This window comes from Zootoca vivipara, chromosome 15 (assembly GCF_963506605.1).
Source record: "Zootoca vivipara chromosome 15, rZooViv1.1, whole genome shotgun sequence".
In the NCBI taxonomy this organism is placed as follows: Eukaryota; Metazoa; Chordata; class Lepidosauria; order Squamata; family Lacertidae; genus Zootoca; species Zootoca vivipara.
In genome coordinates, this window is record NC_083290.1 from 42,510,317 (window position 1) to 42,533,799 (window position 23,483).

General features: G+C 44.7%; 1 protein-coding gene across 2 annotated transcripts in view; it reads right to left on the reverse strand.

The window, feature by feature from the left end:
* The window catches only part of ADAM28 (ADAM metallopeptidase domain 28), an 88,506-nt gene that overhangs the window by 54,322 nt on the left and 10,701 nt on the right, over positions 1–23,483 (reverse strand). For both annotated transcript variants that reach the window (XM_035138811.2, XM_060268346.1), the window contains exons 2-4: positions 16,911–17,017; positions 14,769–14,845; positions 8,521–8,599 (exon numbers count right to left, since the gene is read on the reverse strand). In XM_035138811.2, the coding sequence (XP_034994702.1) occupies positions 8,521–8,599; positions 14,769–14,845; positions 16,911–17,017 (263 nt within the window). The remainder of the gene's footprint in view (positions 1–8,520; positions 8,600–14,768; positions 14,846–16,910; positions 17,018–23,483) is intronic.

A 23,483-nucleotide genomic window follows, 5' to 3' on the forward strand; every position in this document is an offset into this window, starting at 1 on the left:
ATCTTCTTGCAGAGGAAATAAGGGCAACTGCACACTTCACACAACATAAGAGTTCTTTCCCTCCCTGCTGAAAGCTGATGTTTGCAGGTGACCCAAAAGGCCACTAGGCCCAATGAAGAGGCGCCCTCTCTCTGCTGGCCACTTGCCTAAACTCCAAAGTTAGGAGCACCTGGAGAAGGGTCTCTGAAGCTAGTGGGTAAATTGATTCATGTAATCCTCTAAATATATTGTGACTGAATTGTGAAGCACCAATTTCCCCTAAAAAGTCTCCGTAAAGTGCAATGCAAGTATGCAAAAAGGCTGGAACAGCTACAGAATTTAAGAGTAGGTTTTACACATTGCTAGCACACTATGGCAAGTTCTTAAAGAAATGGGAGTGCCTGATCATCTCATCTGTCTCCTGAGAAATCTCTATGTGGAACAAGAAGCTACAGTTAGAACTGGATATGGAACAACTGATTGGTTCAAAATTGGGAAAGGAGTACGGCAAGGTTGTATATTGTCTCCCTGCTTGTTATATGCAGAATTCATCATGCGAAAGACTGGACTGGATGAATCACAAGCCAGAATTAAGACTGCTGGAAGAAATATCAACAACCTCAGATATGCTGATGACACAACCTTGATGGCAGAAAGTGAGGAGGAATTAAAGAACCTTTTAATAGAGGGTGAAAGAGGAGAGCGCAAAATATGGTCTGAAGCTCAACATCAAAAAAACTAAGATCATGGCTACTGGTCCCATCACCTCCTGACAAATAGAAGGGGAAGAAATGGAGGCAGTGAGAGATTTTACTTTCTTGGGCTCCTTGATCACTGCAGATGGTGACAACAGTCACAAAATTAAAAGACGTCTGCTCCTTGGGAGAAAAGCAATGACAAACCTAGACAGCATCTTAAAAAGCAGAGACATCACCTTGCCAAAAAAGGTCTGTATAGTTAAAGCTATGGTTTTCCCAGTAGTGAAGTATGGAAGTGTGAGCTGGACCATAAAGAAGGCTGATCGCCGAAGAATTGATGCTTTTGAATTATGGTGCTGGAGGAGACTCTTGAGAGTCCCATGGACTGCAAGAAGATCAAACCTATCCATTCTGAAGGAAATCAGCCCTTAGTGTTCACTGGAAGGACAGATCATGAAGCTGAGGCTCCAATACTTTGGCCACCTCACGAGAAGAGAAGACTCCCTGGAAAAGACCCTGATGTTGGGAAAGATGGAAGGCACAAGGAGAAGGGGACGACAGAGGACGAGATGATTGGACAGTGTTCTCAAAGCTACGAACATGCGTCTGACCAAACAGCGGGAGGCAGTGGAAGACAGGAGTGCTGGGCGAGCTCTGGTCCATGGGGTCACGAAGAGTCAGACACGACTAAATGACTAAACAACAGCAACAAGCGTTAGCAGCAACAAATGCTGGCCCAGTCAAAGACCTCACATTATCCCACAACAGCTGCCATCCAGTGAACAGCAGTCTTTTGCTACCTACAGCATATCTGGCTCAACAGCAGCTTGATTGTGAATCATGTGAGGATGTCAAAGAATAACCTTGCTGAGCACAGTTAAGACAATAGTTAAAAATAGAGAACTTGTCATGTGTAATTCTTACGTAATGAACAGAAAGACAGAACATGTACAACATTGCTACAGGGAATTTCCCACATTCCTGTAAAATCCCTAATTCATAGACAATGCCAGTAAGAGTTCTTTGCTCACTATTGTTCATCCTGTCTAATATTTAGGCAATATTTTTTTTAAAACGCTTGCCTTTCTGCTTTATACATTTGCTGGAAGCTGTCATAAAAACTTTGTCAGCAAATCAGGCATACCCTATGGCATTAGTAAGATAGACTTCATCATTCCTTCCAGAGATGCCAGGAATTGAACCAAGGATTTTCAGTATGCTAAACATGTCATCTGTCCCTAAACTATACTCCCTCCCCATGACCGACCATCAGAAACAATCGCAAGACAATCCGTGAGAATCTGTGGTGGAGGAACCACTGTATCCAAGCCTGCCAGAGCAAAAGTTGGCATCTGCATGGTTTTTCCAGTGTCCACTTGTTCTGCTCTGTCCCAATTCCCTCCCATTGAGTCCTATTAAAGGGATGGTTTTTTTGTTGGGGTGTGTGGGAGAGTAGTTGCTGTCATTGATTTTTTTTGTAACTTTATTTTAGATGTCTTGCATTTATTTTAGATTTTTTGTATTTTTATTTTAGATTATGATTTATGTGGAAATTGTTTCACTTTGTACTTTTTGATTTTTTTATTGTTTATGACTATTTTTGTTATGTTTGCAATTATGTATTTTTTCATGTTGTAAGCTGCCTTGAACATGGTTTGGACTGTGGAAAAGCAGCATACAAATAAAATAATGTATGTATTACATAATAAAATAATGTATGTATGTTCTTAAGTATTAATGGCAGCTCCAGGGTGATGTATTCATTCCTGGTTGTAGATGTTGCCAGGGAAAGAAATCCTGTGGAGATGTTCCTTCAGGTATACTGAGCCAAGGCCATCTAGGGCTTTTAAAGGTCAGCACCAACACTTTGAATTGTGCTCGGAAATGTACTGGGAGCCAGTTTAGGATCTTGTACACATTACAGTGGTACTTTGGTTTATGAACTTAATCTGTTCCAGAAGTCCGTTCTTAAACCGAAGCGCGTTTTCCCTAATGAGGCCTCCTGCCGCCGGTGCCCTTCCACTATCCAGCTTCCGTTCTTGGACCGAGGTAAAGTTCGCAAACTGGGACACTACTTCCAGTTTTGCGGAGTTCATAAACCGAATAGTTCATAAACAGGACTGCTCTTAAACTGAGGTACCACTGTACTTGGCTAGAGAGCTGCATTGCAAAATTCCAGTAAGTGCAAACTGCAATGAATAGCTGTGTTTTGGCATGCATATTGTTTTGGAAACGGCTGAGGCCTGCAATACCTCAAGGACCACCTCCCCCCATATAAACCAGCCACTGTCACCTGAGGTCCTTCTGTGTGTACCTCCTCCACAAGAGGTCCAGAGGGTGGCAACATGAGAATGGGCCTTTCCTGCAGTGGCTCCCCATTTGTGGAATGCTCTCCCCAGGAAGTTTTGTCTGGCACCTTCATTATACATCTTCTCATCCCTCAAGTGCCCTGAATTAAGTGGGACATCACAAATTCACAAAAGCCACCCCGACTTCTGTTTGAAGTCTGTAGTGTCCCGCTTTTGCCACCTCGCCACCACCACCTCCTTCTCCAGAATGGTTGGGGCAGCCTCCACTGCTGCTGTGGCTGACCTCTGCTGCCACCATATTCTCAGAAGTGGGTGCAGCGCATTTGGAAGCACACTTCCAGATGCAGGTGCCCCTCTACAGAGGGCTGCAGAGAAGCCAAGCAGGCCACGAGAAGGCCAAGGCCTAGCTGTGGCAGCGGTGGCAGAGGAGAAAGAGCTGGCAAAGATAAGGCTGTGGCAAGAGGAGGCAGCTGTGGCACAAAGATTGGGTGGGGGAAGAGTATGCGGATTGGGTGGGGGAAAACATGGATTGGGTGGGGTGGTTGGAGAATGAGCATATGGATCAGGAGTTGGGGTGGTGGCAAACAAAGCGCATGGCTTGGTCAGGGTGGGATGGGAGAAAGACCATGCAGATAGGGGCCCCAGAAAGAGTGCACAAGATGTCCCGCTTTCCCACCACCACCACCACCCCCAAAAAATGGATGGTATGCATGATCCGCACATGGGGTGGGGTGATTGGCGCAGCGGCGCAATCCTGAGGGGTGGAATCCAATCACAGTGTGTGCACAATTCTCCCGGTGGGGGGTTGATCACAGTGAGGCGGCACATTCCTCTGGGGGGGGCGATTGCGGCGCGGTGGCGCGATCCTCCTGGCGGGGGGACCAAACGCAGTGAGGCGGCGCAAGCTGCCCAGGGGGGATTTTGCCCCCCCCTCTGGGATGGCACCCTTTGTATGCCCTTATCAACCAAGCCTTTGGCTAAAACGCGTTTGGAGGTATCGCTTTGTTTTTATTCTAACTATTTATTTGTCCTTTTATTTTATTTTATTTTTATCTTGTGAACCGCCCCGAGATCTTTGGATAAAGGGCAGTATATAAATTTAATAAATAAAATTAAATAAAAATAAGTAGATTCACCTTTAATTGGAAATTGAATTTTTCTCCCCCAACCCTAGGTGAGGAAGATCTGCTCCTTCCTATGGCTGCTGAAATGCCTTCCCAGGAGGCACAGGATTATACCCTAAATGCAGTTAAATAAAATCTGGTTTGATTTTAACCATATAATAGTTTATATTTTAAAAAAACCTTTTTAGTGTATTATTAGAGTTGTTCATTGTAGGAAACTTGACAGTGAACACAGGCTAAAAATAACCAGTTTCGCATGCTAGAAACAGGAACTGCTAGAACATGCAGTTATTTAGTTATTCTTAGGGAACTTGACACAGTGACTGCTTTTGTGCCTATAACTGAGTAACTCATTTTCATGGTCCAAGGAAAGCATCTGGAATAACCTGTAAAACATCTGCTGTGAGGGGATGCCTACTGAGGTATAACCTTTGGAAATGAATATCTCAATTTTCTTAAAGCATGTGACTCAAGCAGCTCCATGCCTTTTTCTCTGGGAATTCTAGAAGGTGCAGGTGATACCCATCAACCTCTGAGCAGGACAAATGTTTCTTTTATGAGAAAAGGTTTGTTCCAGATAGTTACACAAATTAGTGTAATTTGATAGGGGATAGAGAAAGAAGAACCATATGAGTTCGTCGAGGGGCTTCATTTATGGGGGAAAGGTGAGCAAGGGTGGGAGGTGATAGAGATTATGTCTGGTGTGCAGGAGGCATCTCCCTCCATCTCTCATAATACTAGAACCATCCAATGAAGCCAAACTTTGGAAAGTTATTCACACAGTCTTGTGGCTCAGTATGGATCATTTTAGGGCTAACTCTGTATGGATCATTTTAGGTCTTAGAAAGATCCAAAGCTACTAAGTTTCAGCAAGGTTGTTCCATTGTGTACCTTCAGATCATCTGTCTTCAGCCATGTGCTTCCTATGTTTCCTCCCGTTACGTACACATGTTCACTCCATCAATGGCTTAGAACAGCTCTCAGCTAGTTCTATTTGAAGGCAAACATTTGAGGCATTAACTCTGTTGTAGTCAGACCTATACTTAGTACACATTAATCTCTAATCCTTTTGTGGTGTGAATTGTAAATCTGTGTTTATGTTTGCTCAGCGGTGGCACCTTCTGAAATCAAACATAAGAAAATAAGAAGAGCCCTCCTGGATCAAACCTAAAGATCCATCTAGTCCAGAGCCCTCTGGGAAGTTCACAAGCAGGACTTATTAAAGGCAATAGGAACATAGGAAGGCAGGACATGAAGCCCACAACATACACATTTTCAGAAATGGGAACTCCCCCCTCCCAGAGAAAACAGTAGTAAAAATTACACTTGAAGGAGATCTCTGCCAGAAGAAACCTATACTGACCTGGTTTGCACAATACCATTGTCATAGCTGCCAAGTCTCCCGTTTTTCACGGGAAACCCCCGTATTTTGTTACCGTTTCCTGCTGTTATCCCGAATGGATTTATATCCCATAAATCCCCCGGATTTGGAATGCAGCTCCTGCCGACGGCCATATCCTGGCTCCCGGCTGTCTGCGCATGTCTGGACATGCGCAGAAGCAATTTCTGGTGCCCAGACATGCAGACACAGGCAGCCCAGCACCGGAAGTCGCTTCTACGCATGTCTGGACTTCCGGTGCTGCACCGCTGCTGATCCCGGATTTTTCAATCGGGAAGTTGGAGGGTATGCATTAAGCCATGGTTTGTTTAACAAAGTACGTGTTAACTATGAGTTGTCCCACAGAGGCTGGATCTATCCTAGACACATCAAAGAAGCGATTGAGTTAAACGTGTTGTAAACTCATACAGGGAAATCTGGTAGGGAAAGCCAGGACTCAACAGCGCCATCTTCTATACAACACATATAAAACACTTTTTCTTCACCAATCTAGCTGAGTCCAGATTTTTTTTAAAAAAAATGACTTTTGCTTTGCAGCTTGGTGACCATCCAAACCATGATTAAAGAAAGGTGCTGATTTCACATGTGACACGCACATAACACAGTTAAATCAAATGGTTGTATGCCACTAACATTGACTCAGAGTAGGCACATTTACATCAATGTACCAAAGTTGGAATGAGTATTAATTTCAATAGGTCTACTCTGAGTAAAAATTAATTGACTAGAACCCAAGGTTTGTAAGTCAACAACAAACCATAGTTAAGCCAGCCAGCAGAAGTTTCACATAACACTAAGTCATGGTCTATTAAACCATACTTTTAACAAACCATGGCTTAGCATAATGTGTGAGCCAAAGAGTACTTACGAGGGAGAAGGGTGGGATTGGAAGGACAATGAAAGCCAGTGCAAATTCAAGGTCTTTGGGTTCTGCTTCTAGTGTGCAAATGCCTTATTTGTTGCATTGCAAGACCTTTGTAGTAAATTGAATGATGCTGCAACCTTCTAAATACTTACCTGGAAGTAAGCCCCATTAAAGCCAGTGGTGCTTATTTCTGAATAGACATGCCTCGGAATGTACTGCTATTGACTCAGCATTTTCATGCAGATGCACATCAAGGCATTTTTATTGAGCTTCTGCAATGTGGAGTTTAAAAGACAAACACAAGCTGGCATGTACCCACAGCTCACATCAAAGAAGATTAAAAAGTTTTTCTCACAGAAATTAAAATTAAGCAGTTCCAAATACAGTGCTGATTATGAATAAGATATTGTGTGCCAATACCTGCTCTCAAACAGAGCTGGGTCAAAACTGTTCTAAATCTAATGTTGATAACAGAGAGAAACATCACAGACAGCAAGCAAATGATAAAATATGTTGGTTACACTGACTTTCAAACAAATGCGCTGTTACAGGTCATAACTCCATAGCTATTTGAAAGAACAGAAGATCAGTCCACTGAGAACAGAGCTGACAGCAAACCGTCTCTGAGAGAAACTAACAAGTTCTGTGGAAGGGCAGGCAATCAAAGCGGAGGGACTGTGGGACATTCTGTTCAGGCTACAAGCCGTTCTTCCCACCAAACTTGTCTTCCTGGAGGTCAACAATACAGCTACACAACTAGATCTGCAGAATGAACCCTCAGACATGCCATTCGCCCACACAATGATACCATTTCAAAGCACAGAATCACAGAGTTCAAAGGGATCTCAGAGCTCATCTAGTTCAACCCACTGCTAATGCAGGAAATCCACTGCTACAATAGCCATCTAGCTGCCAACTAAACAAACCAGAGAGTCCACCATCTTCCAAGGCAATCTGTTCCACTGTAAAATGCTCATGCCATCAGGAAGTCCTTCCTAATGTCTAGCTGAAATCCCCTTTCTTGTAATTTTAACCTATTGGTTCAGTCCTGCCCTGTGTAGCAACAGAAAACAGATATGCTGCATCACCTGTGTGAGATGCTTTCAAATGTTTGCTGGCGGTTCTGATGACAATGCCTCCATGTTAATTCAGTTTCCATTCAATCATAATTTACTGGTGCCCACATGGGAACAATGTGCACACACCCCACAGCCATCATTAAAGCACAAGCCACAAAACACAAATTACGTGCAACATTTTAGGTTGTGAACTGCCCTGAGATCTACAGCTATAGGGCGGTATACAATCAACCAATGACACACAGAAGTTACATGTAAAGAGAATTCCACCACACATCAGGTGCACCATGATAACATCTTTGGGCTTATTCATTGTGCCAAGTGATAAAAAAGAACTGCAGCATACATCAAGTGCAGAAATATGACAAAAATGAATGGTTAATTGGTCAGCTGCATCTACTCAGAAGCATAGCTGCCAAGTCTCCCGTATTCCCCGGGAAACCCCCATTTTTCCAGCTGTTCCCAGCCGAAAAAACGGATATTTTTTTTTTTTCCCCCGGTTTATTCTGTCGCGGTGGCCATTTTAGAACTGGGCGGAGCATGCTCAGAAGCGACTTTTGATACTGCTTTGCCCAGTTCCAAAATGGCTGCAGCGCGACTTCTGGTGTGGTGGCCATTTTGGAACAGGGCAGAGCAGCATCAAAAGTAGCTTCTGAGCATGCTCCGCCCAGTTCCAAAATGGTGACAGCGCTACTTCCGGTCTGCTACTTCCGGTCCAGTCCCTTATTTCTCAGGCCGGAACTTGGCAGCTATGCTCAGAAGTAGTGTCAAGTGAGGACATAAAAACAGCATCTGTCAAAGGAGCAACCAGCTGAGAGGGGTGGTGCTGTTTATGTGCCCTCCCACTAGCAGGGCTGCTGGGCATACTGGGAGGGAGTGGGAGAGTGGTGAAAATGAGGTGCAAAAATGAGATGGACCAGAAATACGACTGATCCATCTGTCCCTGGTCGTACACTCAGTCGATCCTCATGCATTTGCAAGGCACCTTTCTTTGAGAGTCTCATTTATAGCCATGCACCCAACCCACCCTTCTCATGACATTTACAACGAGATGTTCTGGCCTTTACCTCAACATTTGGGCTTGTTGTAATTTCTCTGCCATCAGGGGAGTAATGGGTCTCGGTGTAGTCTTTGGAAAGAAGATCCCTGCAAAGAATACAATGGGTTTGTTATTCGAGATGAAAATTAAGTTGGGCCAGAGATAATTGCATAATAAGCCCACAATTATATTTCCCCAATGGCATTGTATGTCTATTTTTAGATTCAGAGTAGGATATCAAAGGGGAGGGTAGGCACTTAAGCTTCTCCACGGTACATATTTTTAAACAAAAGGAATGGGGATCAACAGTGTTTACAAAGCACACAAATCTTGATTCCTTTGATTAAGGGGCTGCCAACTGGGGAGGGGGCGGTCATGGGCTCATTTGCAAACTGAAGGAACAGTTGTTGACACCACACACCACAACCAAGAACATGCCACAATCTAGGCCCCACCTGCAACGTGCATTTAAAGCAGTATCATGCACCTTTAAACAGCCATGGCTTGCCACAAAGAATACCAGGAAGTATAACTTGTTAAGGGTGCTGAGAGTTGTTAAAAAAAACACCCTTATTACCCCCACATAACTACAATTCCGAGAATGTTTTAATATTCAATCCCTCTTCCCAGAGAACTCAATGAGGGGAATAGTGGCCTACTAACAACTCTCAGCTGTCTTAACAAACTACAGTGGGGGAGCCACAACTGTTTCAAGTGACATGATACTGCTTTAAATGTATAGTGCAGGTAGGACCAGCTTCACTGGGTCTTCCTAGTGCCAAGGAATACCTCTGAAGGGACATAAGTGCTCACATGCACCATGCATAGCTGCCAAGTTTTCCCTTTTCTCACGAGGAAGCCTATTCAGCATAAGGGAAAATCCCTTAAAAAAAGGGATAACTTGGCAGCTATGGCACCATGGTGGAGATGATCCTATCATAGGAAGAGAAAAAGTGTGTGTGTGTGTGTGTGTGTGTGTGTGTGTGTGTGTGTGTGTGTGTGTCTTCCATCCATCATGGAACCCAAGGTGGTGTTCATATTGTTCCCAGGCACTAACCAGTCCCAGACCTACTTAGCCTCAGCAAAGAGAAAAGTGAATTTCCTTTCACAGTGGTACTTCGGTTTTCGAACGTAATTCATTTGAAAACCGAGGCACAAAGGGTGTTCTACAAATTTAATTGAAAAAAATGAGAAACACTCAGCATAAGCCGTTCGACTTCAGAGGTGCGTTTGAAAATGGAAGCTTTTACTTCCGGGTTTTTGGTGTTCGAAAACTGAAACATTCAACTTCCGAGACGCTCGAAAACCAAGGTACCACTGTATTTTCACAAAAAGTCTGGACCTATTTGTCTACAACAGGGGTAGATAACCTCAGGCCCGTGGGCCGGATGCAACCCAATCGCCTTCTCAATCCAGCCCATGGACGGTCCAGGAATCAGTGTGTTTTTACATGAGTAGAATGTGTGCTTTTATTTAAAATGCATCACTGGGTTATTTGTGGGGCATAGGAATTTGTTCATATTTTTTTTCCATAATATAGTCCGGCCCACCACATGGTCTGAGGGACGGTGGACCGGCTCACAGCTGAAAAAGGTTGCTGACCCCGGTCTACAATTTGGCAAACTTAATCCACTCTGGAGGGACTCTGGCTCCTGTAGATTTAATCCATTTTGGTTTCAATGGGAAAGAGCTGTTATTTTATTTCCAACTAGCTGCCCCAACCACGCGTTGCTGTGGGTTTTTGTGTTAAATGGCCATTTCCCTGTTAAATGGCCCTTCAGAGTCAGGGCCGGCTCTAGGGGTAGGCTGGGTGGTGCGGGATGCCAGGGTGCTGGGTTGGCAGGAGGGCGCTGCGCGGCGAAGCCACGCGAAAACCACCAGCCGCGGGAAGGGGCGGGGGCGCCGTAGCGATCTGCGCACCATGGCGCCAGGGTGCCCGACCTGCTTAAGACGGCCCTGTTCAGAGTCTCCCTTTAGAGTCTCCTCACCTGCCTTGTCCCAACCCTGACTCCCCTACTGTAAGTTTCAAAAACTTGTTGCTGCAAAGGCCTGTTTTCAGTTGGTTGCTGTGGGATTTTGTGATGTCATCTGGCAGCACAGCTTTGGAGGCAGCAGCGTGCGATCTGCCTTTCTTTTGGATGCTACTGGATTCTTCAGAACTTCTGGTGGTGAAGTCTAATTTGGGCGCCACTTTTTGTGTTTAATCATTATTTTAGGTGTGAAAGGTGTGGTTTTGGGGGGGGGGATTAATGCCAGATCCCTCCCTGATGGGCATGGAACGTTGTGGCCAAATTTGTTACATTACAGTTCAGCAGTTACGGAGAAAGGCTGTGACCTCTGTGCGCACAATGCCTACATTTATATATAGATAGATAGATAGATTACAGGTACAGTGGTACCTCTGGTTGCGGACAGGATCCATTCCAGAGCTCCGGTTGGAACCCGAGGTTTCCGCAACTGGAGGGACCACTTCTGCGCATGTGGTGGCAGACTGCTTCTGCGCATGTGGCGAAACACTTCCGAGTTTGCTGCTCTCGCAACCCGAAGTTTATGTTACCCGAGGGTAACGTAAGCCGGGGTGCTAGTGTATAATGAATGGGAGAAGTACAGAGCTTTATTTTACATGGAGTGGTTCAAGATGTGAAATGAAAATCGGAGGGAGTATACACAGAGAGACTCAGAAATCAACTGGAATTTTTTTAATGCACAAATGCAAAGCGAATTTTGGGGCATGTGCACACTCCTAACATTTATCAGTTATAGTGGAAAAATGGATTGCAGGTGGTTCCTCTTTAACAGAGCAAATCAGGCTGTTACCACAGATCATAAGTGTAGGTGGGAAATAATTTCATTTTAATGCATGCCTACTGTCCATTGCTGAAACAAAGCTGTTAAAAGGAAAACCCATCCCAGGCCAGGCCAGTAGCAGGGAGGAGGAGAGAGACAAACCTGTTGAGCTGGTTAGTTATTATGCAGAAACTGGCCAAGTGGCAATTCTATTGAAGATTATCTTTATTAATATCTTGATTTATAGTTCAGGCTGAGCGCTCCTCACCCTTAACAAGACTAAAATGCTATGCTACCAATGGATCAGTTTAAAAGAAAAATATCTGGAATATTTCTTGGCTATTTCCTCTTATGCCTTGCTTGTATAATATATCAACTTGGATGCAGGGTTAACATTTTTTAAAGGCTCTTAGAAAACAATATGCAAGTTGCTAGGGTTTCTATGGACAAGGCTGAAGTGTAGGTGGGTTCAAGCATGACCCAAGCCCTGGGTTCAGCTCAAAAGGATTTACCACTATTGAAGCAGCAGGAACAAGAATGACAAACAGGGGCACTCGGCCCAGTATACAGACACCTTAAACCGGCAGAGGCAACACGCCCCCTCCTCCGCCTGTGATAGCTCGCCTTATGCTGAGACTAGCGAATCACAACACTGGCCCTATCACAGCAGGCTGCCTGACAGCTACCAGCAAACTCCATTGGAGCGCTTTAGAATCCTTCCTGTCTTTTGTTATGCAGCTGAAGCTCCTGAGCTCCAGGAGGCATCAAGGCCTAGGTCTGCAATGGCATGCATGCAGCATGGGTTTGGCTGCAACACATGCATGCATAACACATGTACAATTTTAAATCCTGGCCACGCTGGGTGAGGTAGAGGGTGTCTGTGTGTAAAGGGAAGGGTGGTTGGAACTCGGTCAAAAGAACATTTTTATTTTTATAAAAAAATATTTATATACCACTGTGACATAAAGATACATCACAGTGGTTTACAATTGAAAAACAAAACAATAAAATCACAAAAAGTTATAAACAACTTAAAAGCAAAAAGGATTTTTTTTAAAAAAATAAGAGTCTGTCAGCTCAAACAGACCAAAGGCCAATCTAGTCCTTTTAAAACTGTCCAAGGTGGCTGTCAACAGTACATTTTGCAGCTGTGAATTCGATTGTTAAGCACTGTGTGAATAAGCACTTAGTCCTGAATCTTCCACCACCATTCGGCTCCATTGGATGATCCTGAGCTCTAGGGAGATTCGCACAGTCTACCCTTTTATTTTTATTTTTATTTTTATTATTATTTTAAAAAAATGGAATCCCCATGGTCCATCTACATTTTAAATGCATAAAGCAAGAAGGAATCTTGGAATCTTAAGGCATAATTAGAAAAAGGACCACAAAACCTGGGAACACACCACTAGTAAAAGAGTGGTGCGGAATAAACCCCAGGTGTTTGGAAATATTTATTCTGGGGTAGTCTTGTTTCAGAATATTTCTTTGGGGGCATGTTTTGTTTAACCGTTTCCAGACATCACCGTAGGCTGGCCCAGTAGGACAAATGGGGCGCTACCAATCACTTGCCAATCTCCTCATTTACAGCCAGTTCATGGGGTGGCCCTGACTGTCACCTTCCTCCTTTGTCACAGGGTTGCCCTTGTAGAATACAACAGGAAGGAGGATGGGAACAAACCCAGAATGAGTTGATTCTGCCTGTCATTCGCTCTGGCTCCACCTGTCGTTAGCTGCTCTGCCATCTGCTCTACCAGCCCCAATGGACAACAGCTACCACTGCCAGTAGGGGCAGTGGGGGGGCTTACCTAACTTCCCAGCAGCGGGGTCAGTTATGTTTACCAGGAAAGAGTGGGGGGGGTTGAAATGGGGGGAGGTGTGGTGCAAATACTGTACACTGTTAAGCCAATCCAGTGTTCCTGCTGGTGGGCAGCAGCGCCGTAGCTAGGGGGTGGCAAGGTGGGGCGCAGGCGATGGGGGGAGGGTGCAAAATCAGATTTTAAAAATATCTCCATAAATATAAATATCGATTATTACCTCATAATAAGTGGTTTTAAATAGAGGATGAATTGAATGGGTGGAGGGGGTGTTGGAGGAGAGGTGGAAAAAAGAGCTAATTTGTCCAGGGCTAGGGGGCGCAAGCTGGACGGTTTTGCCAGGGGTGCAAGTCCACCCAGCTACAGCTCTGCTGGTGGGTTGGCCTTGTGCCAACCTTTCTGCTCCCCTCCTCTCCCTCTCCTCCTTCCCAGTAAGCATCAGAGACTCAGCTGTTGGGAGGCCATGTGAGTGCTGCTGCCTTCTGCCACTGCCTGTGTCCAGCAAGTGTACGAACCACTATAGTAACGGAGCTTCATTCACTGCTCTAGAGCATGCATTATTTCTTAAAAACATGAAAAATCAAACCAACGTGCATCTAGTCCAGTGTTCTTTGCAAGAATTTCAACAACCAGCAAGTGGCGAATTCCATTGGAAACTTGTCAGTTATGGCAGCAGCACTTCCCAAACCCAGCAGGCATTTGGGGAGCGGGGACACTTTATAGACCCTCTGAACTCTTCACAAAAGAAAGCACATCGTTGCATAAAATTTGCATGTGCTTTGTGTCATATGGGAACACATTCACCCCTCCATGTTGCTGCTATATGTTGTGAAAGAAAGAAAGAAAGAAAGAAAGAAAGAAAGAAAGAAAGAAAGAAAGAAAGAAAGAAAGAAAGAAAGAGAAAACAGAGACCCGAAGTGGCACTGGGTCTATGTATCTTATAGAAGCATTTCCATATCTCTTCCAATGTCTAACTTAACCCTGACTGTGACTCAGGGGCGTAGCAAGGGGGTGTAGGGGGTGAGGCACCCCGGGCTCCACACCGGAAAGGGTGGCACTCGGCGTGCCCCCGCCCCCCACTCCCAAGCCTAGCCCTGCCGCAGCGGTGCCCATAAAAAGGCTCACTTGGCCTCACCGTGGCAGCGGCTGGGTTGGTTTGCTTCTTCCAGCTGCTGGGTGGAGCCGAGGGGCGGGCCAGGGCCTCCATGGCTCCGCCCAGCAGGAAGCTTCAGCGTATCTGCCAGGGGAAGCACCATGTGTGCATGCGGGTGCTGGAGCAGTTTGCCAGCAGCAAGCCACTCCAGCGCCATGCGGGGATGGAGCTGAGCTCCTGTGCTCGTGGCTGCCGCCATGACTGGAGAGTCCTGGCGCCATCCCAGCATGGTGCTGGAGCAGTTTGCCAGCGCTGCCGCTGTGCAGCACGCATGTGTGTAGCATGCATGAATGTGTGGTGGTGTCACACATGCATGCTGCGTGGCGGCGCCCCGCCCCTAGGTGCACGCCCCTGGGTGCCGCCCCTGCTTCCTTCACCCCTGCTGTGACTGAGGCCTCTCCCAAGCATAATAACTGTGGGGAAAGAATATCGCCACAGGAATGTGCTCCTTATAACCTCCATTATTTTCTGCCATGTTGTCACCTTGAATATGTTAAGAAAACTGCAGTTCTAACTTACTTGTTTCTTTTGAGGTGAAGGACCACCTTCTCTCCATTCACTCTCATTTCATAGTCTGCAGCATCTTCATACTTGGCCTGCATTTGAAAAGTGTGTGTGAGCAGCTGTTGATTAGAGGTGGGGTTTTTTGCGGGGGACAGGCAAACAAAGGAAAACTGCTATATCATCACAACAACTGCTAATAAATACTGCTGAATTAAAGACCTTGTCCAAGTCATTCATTTGTGTCTTGAAGGCCACAGTAAGGGCTCGGGTCCGGGAAGGTACAATTTCAATTACTACTAATTACCACCTCAGTTGCTACTTCCCCAGCCTGTAAACCTGAGGCCCATTGTGCACATTTGTACACACATCTTTTTTAAAAAAATATAAATAAATGCTTTTTTACCAGATTCGCAAAAAAAGCAGTTTAAAATTGTGTGTCATGCTTGAGCCCAATGGCTACAGAGCTAGCAGCCTGAAGAATGCCTAGCAAAGGCATTCGTCAGCCTGCTAGCTCTGTGGCCACAAATAGCCACAAACAGGGGTGTTGAAATGGGAATGTGCCCCACCACTGAAGAGCCAACGAGTTGCTGCTCATATGGGGATCCCACTACCAGTGGGGCTTCCAGTGAGATCTTTGGCTTCCAGTGCCTGTGACGGCTGCTTCATCCCACCTCATGGCTCTGGCCAGGCATCAGTGCCTCTGATCTCCACACTATCTTCCCCCACCACAGGAAACTGTGGTGTGCATTGGAGTGTAACATAAGCAGCATGTTTCCCACACAATATTATTATTATTATTATTATTATTATTATTATTATTATTATTATTATTTATACCGTGCCCATCTGGCTGGGTTTCCCCAGCCACTCTGGGCGGCTTCCAACCGAATATTAAAAACAGTACAGCATCAAACATTAAAAACTTCCCTGAACAGGGCCGCCTTCAGTTGTCTTCTAAATGTAAAATTGCCTTGACATCTGCTGGGAGGGTGCCACTACCGAGAAGGCCCTCTGTCTGGTTCCCTGTAACCTCACTCCCTCGCAATGAGGGAACCGCCACAAGCACACATAGTCAAGTCTGGATGGAAATAACTATCTGTTGGAAGGTGTCTTCCTCCCTCCCTCCTGTACCTGCAAAGGCCAATTTTACTTCTATTGTCAATGCAGCTGTTTTGCACAAGAGCAGTCCTGCACAAAGCAGCTGTTCTAAAAATAAAAAAATACTGTAAACATGCCTTCAGCAGCAACCAGTGGAAATGGACACTGCATCATTTCCTTTGCGCTGATGGAAACAAAATGGCCAAATTGTGCTCAGGTGCTGAGAAAATGGACGTAGGGGTGGAGATAGATGGTACCAAACATGTAGAAAACCACAAAACCACCCACACAGTGCACTTCAGTGCATCCACACTTGAGTAACATGTGATTTTATGTTGGACTTTGTTGTTCCTCACCACATAATCCATAGATTGGTTAAATAAACATTAAATGGGGGGAGGGAAGGTGGAATGCAGTCTGCTGCTTGGACAAGGATGATATTATGTTGCCTTGCCTCAGTTGCTTCATTTCCTAGAAAGCAGAAGAAGCGACAAGGGGATCATCTATCTTGGACCTGGACCTCACCAACCGGGAGGAACTGATTGACAAAGTGGAATTACTGGGAATCTTGGGAGGAAATGATCTTGTCCTTTTGAGTTTCATGATACAGAGGCAAGGGGAAGCTGAAACGTGCCCTCTGGACATTAAGAAGGCTGATCTCAAAAAACTTTAGGAGCTACTGGGTAAGATCCCACGGTCACAAAAACTCAAAGAGAAGGAAGTTCAAGAGGGATGGGAATTTCTTAAAGGTTAAATATTGAAGCTACAAATGCAGAGAATTCCAATAAGAATGAAAAGTGGGAGGCATCTAAAGAAACTGATGTGACTGCATAAGGAGCTTCATTGGAAGTTTTCAAGCAGAGGTTGCATGGTCATCTGTCTTTGGTGCTTTAGTTGAGAATTCTGCATTGCAGGGGGTTGGACTAGATGACCCTCAGGATCCCTTTCAACTGTACAATTCTATGATTCTATGTGAAAGGCACAATAAACGTGTACATGCCCGATGCATCAAATCCACCATAAATTGTTGTGTGTACAAACAAGACAGTTCTTTTTTACCTTGTGGTTCTGACTTCCTCCAACATCTCTTTTGTGCAACGCATGGATTTTTTGAGGATATACTATTTCATAGTCCTTCACTCCAGGAAGTTCCTTCAGTGAGTTCCCTTCATTGAGGAGGAAAAAGAGAAATGTTTGCTTTATTCTGAAATTCCCTTTGCGTGTTCAGACCCAGAAACCTCCCCCCTAAATAAACACACATTTGACTCAAATTTTAGTTTTGGTTTTTGGCAGAATTTAGGCCACAACTTTATTGATTACAGAAAAGTGAGTGGTTGCATAGGTTCTGGTTCGACTAGCTCCCTGCACCCTTATAGGTAGCGCTGACCCAGAGCTCCATCATAGGTCAGCCAAGGGTGAACACCTGAGGTAGGTGAAAAGCCCAGGAACAGACTCTGTTCACTCCCCAGATGCTCCCCTGGACTCAGGCATGGGCACAACCCCCTCTCAGGGGTTGACCAAACCAAGTTGAGTCCCTGGATCCTTTAACGGAATACCATTCACACAGGGATGGCGAGAGCATTCCCCCATCCCTATCACCTGAACCAGAGCCTATCCGCAACCTTACAAGTTGTGATGATTTGCTACGCGGCAGGCGAAACCGAAATGGCAACAGCCAATCAGCCAAGTGGGGAAAATTCCTGCCATGCCCCTGTCCCAATGAAAGATGACACACGGACTGCTGCACTGGCTGTCGGCGAGGAAACCTCGAGCTCTGAGGTTCCCTGCTGCGAGGAGGGGGGTGGACCCGCAAGAATGGCGCGATCCCCCGGAGAAACCCCAGATCGTGCGTTCTGGGGACATGAGAGCTCAGCAGTGCTCCAAAGTGACTCCTCTGCTGCCTGGTAAGCTCTTATGGAGCCCCAAGAGTCAGGGGAGTGGAAGTTGCAGGAGCCATTTTGAGTGAATCGCTACCTCCACGCAGCGAAACTCCGAGCCGGCAGCCTGTAAGCAGCAGATTTTTCCTGCCAAAAGAAGATTTGTACGAGTTGGATACCATGAGTAAAGGAAAGATTTATAATTTGGACTGAGAAATTCGGCCATGGAATAAGATTTTAAGGGAAGTCTAATCTCTCCCACTGAGTACTTTATGACGCAGTTAACTTGTCTGAAGCCATGAATTGATAGCAAGCTATATATCACCTAAAAATCAAGCCTAAAAAGCTTTCCCTAAAGCAGAGTAAAAGGGAGAGTTGAACTGTTTATAAAGCCCTGCAAAAGATTGACTTTCTGGTAAGGGAGAAGCTCTTCTGGAAGCTGGAGTCAAGTATACGGGAGGACAAGCAAGCCACCATTACGGCGCCACAATAGAAAAGAATTTGTTTATCTTTTGAAGGCTGAGAGCAATTAACACTGGAAAGAGGCTTGAAATAAGGTTGGAAAATATACAAAGACTTTCTCAGTGCTACATTTAAGATTTTGAAAAGAAGATTATCAAAAAATGATTTTTGGTTCAGATCGGATAGTGTTGTTTGTATAAAGAACAGGAATTATAAAAAGTACTACTACCCGCTCTGTTATCTGGAGGAAATTTGAGAAGATCAGTACGATGGAAGATAAAATATCTGACTTTGAAGACTCTGAAAACCCATCATGGGTGCTAATTTTAGAACAAATTTTGGAAATGAGAGATGAGATGTGCAACCACAATGGAGTAACTTCAACCCCAAGGGAGAAGGAAAAGACCCAAGTTGAAACACCCGCAGATTTAAACTTCGAACAATTATACTTGGATCCTGTAATTTTGAACCCTGAAATTAAAAGGGAAGAAGAAGAAAAGACATGGATTGCTGTTCCACTGGTGGGAGGGGGAGAACAAGGTCTGTGCCTGACCCAAAAGTCCCTTAAAGAAGAACCAGCACGGAATGCCCAGGAGGGGGGGAGCAGGTGACATGCTGGGGACAGAATGTGTTGAATAAAAAAGGGAAGAAGATTTAATGGGAGGGGAAATGGAAATGAAAAGAAGTGGATAATAGTTAAAAAAATTGGGGGACCAGCAGCTGATGAAGAGGACAAAGCAGTGGGTAGAGTGGGTCAGAGTGGGAGTGGGGTAAAAGTTGCTAATTTATGAGATAATTGGATTGATAAAGACGGTCTGAATATGGATAGTTATAAAGAGCTTGCCGAAACTTCTGGAGATATCGACTCCAAGGGAGGGAGGACACGATTTCCCACACATGATTTAATTGTCATTCATGTTATGAACTGCCCTGTGATCTTCAGATGAAGGGCTGTATATCAATTTAAAATAATAAAATACGTAATAATAATAACAACAACTTAAGTGAGCAGTCCAGCATAGACCCTGTTTCCTACTGAAATGAAGCCCAGCTACATAAAACAACCTTCTCTCCATACAAACGTCTTTTGCATGGTTTGTTTGTTTCCTGAAATGGCTGGTTTATCAGCCTTTGACAGGTAGTAGCTAATAATAACAAATGCACACACCCTTGTTCTCTTGCTGAAGGAAAGAGTTTGGCCATTTGAAAGAATCCAGCAAAAAACCCACAACCCAGCAACATAACAAATGAACATAAGAAGAACCCTGCAGGATCAGGTCCATCGAGTCCAGCATTCTGTGCTCACAGTGGCCAACCAGCTGAGCACAACAACACTATACCCAGTTGTGATTCTCAGCAACTTGTATTCAGGGGCACACTGCCTCCAACAGTGACAAACCTACAGCTAAAATTCTATATATGCTTACCTGAGAGTAAGCTGCTTTGAACACAATGGGACACAATTGAGGAAATATGCATAGGATCCTCCTATAAGTTTTTCAACCTGCTAGCAAGATGTAGTATGGAGGAGACTACTTGCTGTTTGGGCCTGTCTTTTCATTTCAGCTAATTCTGCCCCCAAGGTACAGTACATGCAGAAAATGTGTGAGCACACAAACACCCTTACCCCAGAGATGGGGAAATTCTTTTCTGTCAAGGGGCACAGTCCATTTGGGGCTGCATGATGGCGGTGAGCAGCTAAGTGAGAGCCAGTGAAAGGCAAACTGGGAGGCTAAAGTGTTCTGGACTAACCCCGCTTCAGTTCCCACAATGACTCTCTGTTTCAGTTTCAGTTTCATTTATTTGGACTACAAGGGTCTTAAGCATCAAATGCAGTATAGGGTTATCAAAATAATCACAGCAGAGTAAACACCTACACAAATGGTGCTATAAGAGTATAGCAAAAATCCATGCACACTCAGAAACAATAAAAACTACATCACAGGTGTGCATCGCGCATGCACAATGGGCCCCCACAATGTTGGGCACAACTCAGCGCCTCTGATGATCATCAAGTAATTGATAGACCACTTTGTAACATAAAGCCATACAAGCGATGTGAAAGATAAAAACAGAATAACACACATCTTAAAAACAATACAATCAGGTTAGCTCAGAAAGCAGAGCATGAGACTCTTGATCTCGGGATCATGGGTTCAAGCTCCACATTGAGGGAAAGATTCCTGCATTACAGGGGGTTGGACTAGATTACCCTCATGGTCCCTTACAACCCATCAATTCTAAGATTCTTTTATTTCAGCTAACTCTAAAAACATTCAAAACATCTTTACAAACTCTGAAAGCAATAAAACAATTTCTTCACACCTCAGGGAAAGCCTTCTTAAACCCGTGTGTGTGTGTGTGTGTGTGTGTGTGTGTGTGTGTGTGTGTGTGTAATCAGTAGGGGCCAAAAAATCATGATGCTAGCTATCTAATTTCAACTGGCAATTGATTCCAGAGAGCTGGAGCTGCAACAATAAGAGCCCAGTTTTTAATACAAGCTAAGAGCACCTCTGGGACATATGATACTCTCAGCAGTACCCACCTGACAAGTGCGGCTGCTGGGCAGGGACAGATGGGGTGAAGCGGAGCCCTGTGTGCATCATGCGCACAGTATCCCACTGCACTCAGTATGACGGAACATGCTCCACATTGCTAGTGCTTGCGTAACATTCCATTGCAACCTTTTTAGCTTCTATACATGGAATGGTTGCCAGCTTGCCTTTGCTTCAGGCAGCAAAATCTCTTTGGTCTGTTTCTGTACACACAATTGTTTTTCTCCCCATACCCCACTGGGACAAGTGTTCAACATGGTGGGGGGGGAGGTAAAGGGGAGGGCTTGATCGAATCCACAAGCCACTCCACAATTTTAGCTAAATTATGCTACTCTATATCACGCGGTCCCCTTATAAAAACTGCTGCTAAGTGAGCATCTCAAAGGGACAGGGACGTCTCTTTTTTTAAAACACTCCAAGCTAGTGTTAATTGTTGGAGTGGAAGTTCTCCAAATGTAACTGAATGAATGGGACAATAAATGTAAATAAAGAATAGCTTGGACCCAAATATCTACCTTAGATGCACCAAAGAACTTGTGATTGCCCAGGATTCACCAATACTATTTTGCATCTTGTGTTCCATATACAGATGCCAAGTAGACCGGAAGTTGAATCTTACTTCATCACACCAGCCAACAGAAACTAGCAGAAGAAGCAGAGACCAGGCTGCTTGACACAAAAGAGGGGAATGCCCAGTCTCAAGGCATGACTGGTGGGAACTGCTGCTCTTTCCCATCCTCCAGCATCTGCTGCCTGAGGTAACCGCTTCACTCTGCCTAATGATAAGGTCAAGCCCAGTGGAATTTTTGATCCTTCCATGAATAAACATTCCAATACATTCCATGTGATATTTTCTGCTGAATTGCCCTAAGACAAGTATCCAACATACAATATTGCATAAAAAGGTAAAGGGGCCCCTGACCATCAGGTCCAGTCGTGTCCGACTCTGGGGTTGCGGCGCTCATCTCACTCTATAGGCCGAGGGAGCCAGTGTTTGTCCGCAGACAGCTTCCGAGTCATGTGGCCAGCATGACAAGGCTGCTTCTGGCGAACCAGAGCAGCGCATGGAAACGCCGTTTACCTTCCCGCCGGAGCGGTCCCTATTTATCTACTTGCACTTTTGATGTGTTTTCGAACTGCTAGGTGGGCAGGAGCTGGGACCGAACAACGGGAGCTCACCCCGTTGCAGGGATTCGAACCGCCGACCTTCTGATCAGCAAGCCCTAGACTCTGTGGTTTAACCCACAGCTCCACTTGGGTCCCTACAATATTGCATACGCTACCGGTACACATTTTCAAAGAGAAAACTAGAACTATGCTTGCAACGCTCCCATTTTCACATCACTGATCATTGCCCAAGCTCACTCTCCTAGCCACTCAAAGCTCTATTGGTGCATCTGCTGTGTTCATTTCCTCTTCAGCAGCTTGTCTTCCACTGTTTTCACAATTTGTTCTTAGTTGAATGATATGCTAAGAAAATGCCCTTCAACATGTTCAAATGCAATGATTCAAAATACACCACACCAATAGCACCGTGCAAAATGGCAGGCTGTGCACTACAGGAGCCTCAGAAGAACCTGCTGGATCAGGCCAAATGTCTATCTAGTCCAACCTCCCTTTTTTCATTCTGGCCAACCAGATGCCTATGGGAAGCCTGCAAACAGGTCCTGAGTGCAAGAGCATCCTCCCCATTTGTGATTTCTGGCAACTGGTATTCAGAGGCAGACTGCCTCCAGCAGTGGAGGTAGAATGCAGCCAACATAACAAATTATCACTCATAGTTTTACCCTCCATGAATTTGTCGAATTCTTTTTTAAAGTCATCCAAATTAGTGGCTGTCACTACATCTTCAGGACTGAAAGGTATTTTCTTTTCTCTGTCCTAAATTTTCTAACGTTTTTAATTTAGTAAAATTATACCACCCTTCAACCTTACAGCTCATGTGTCAGACATGATGTACCTCTGCACTCAGCTGAGATATTAACTACCAAAGACTGGAGGAAGGGGCTGAACTCTGAAGAATGACAATGTGTCAAGAATCAATGTGGGAGCCAGTGTAGTATCAGGATGGCAGCATAATGCAGAGGTTAGAATTCTGGAATAAGAGCTGAAAGACCAGAGTTCAAATCCTCACTCAGTCATGAAGCTCCCAGGACCAGTCACAAACCCTCACCCTACCTCCCAGGGTTGAGCACCTTGGAGGAAAGGTGGGAGATAAATATAATGCTAATGTATTAACAAATAATAAATATTCAGATTTACTGTGCCCTCCAATAGCTTCAATCCCATATAAAAGTTAGTACTGTAATAACAATCACCTCTACAATCTTGTCGCTTATTATTCAATTTCTGAATGAAATTTAGCAGCATTCACTGAATAAGACTTGCTACCTTATAAGGCAGAAAGCTGAAGGAAAGAAAAACATATCAGTTTTTATCTTAGCAAATCTAGAGACTAGTGTCTAGAGACACTAAACAGACACTATAAACCAAAGAATAAAAACCAAACCTACTGGTTGGAGAGCAGATTATCTCCCCCTTAAAGCATGTCACATCAAACAATAGTAGAATATCATCTTCTTCCAGTGCTTAGATACCCCTTCATCTTTTCAAAGGGAGGATGGACACGCTTCTTTGTCCCAATATGTGGTTGATGCAGTCTAAAATCTTTTGCACTTGGCACAAACTAACTTAAACTACAATCCTATCCACACTTATCTAGAAGCAAGTCTCACTGA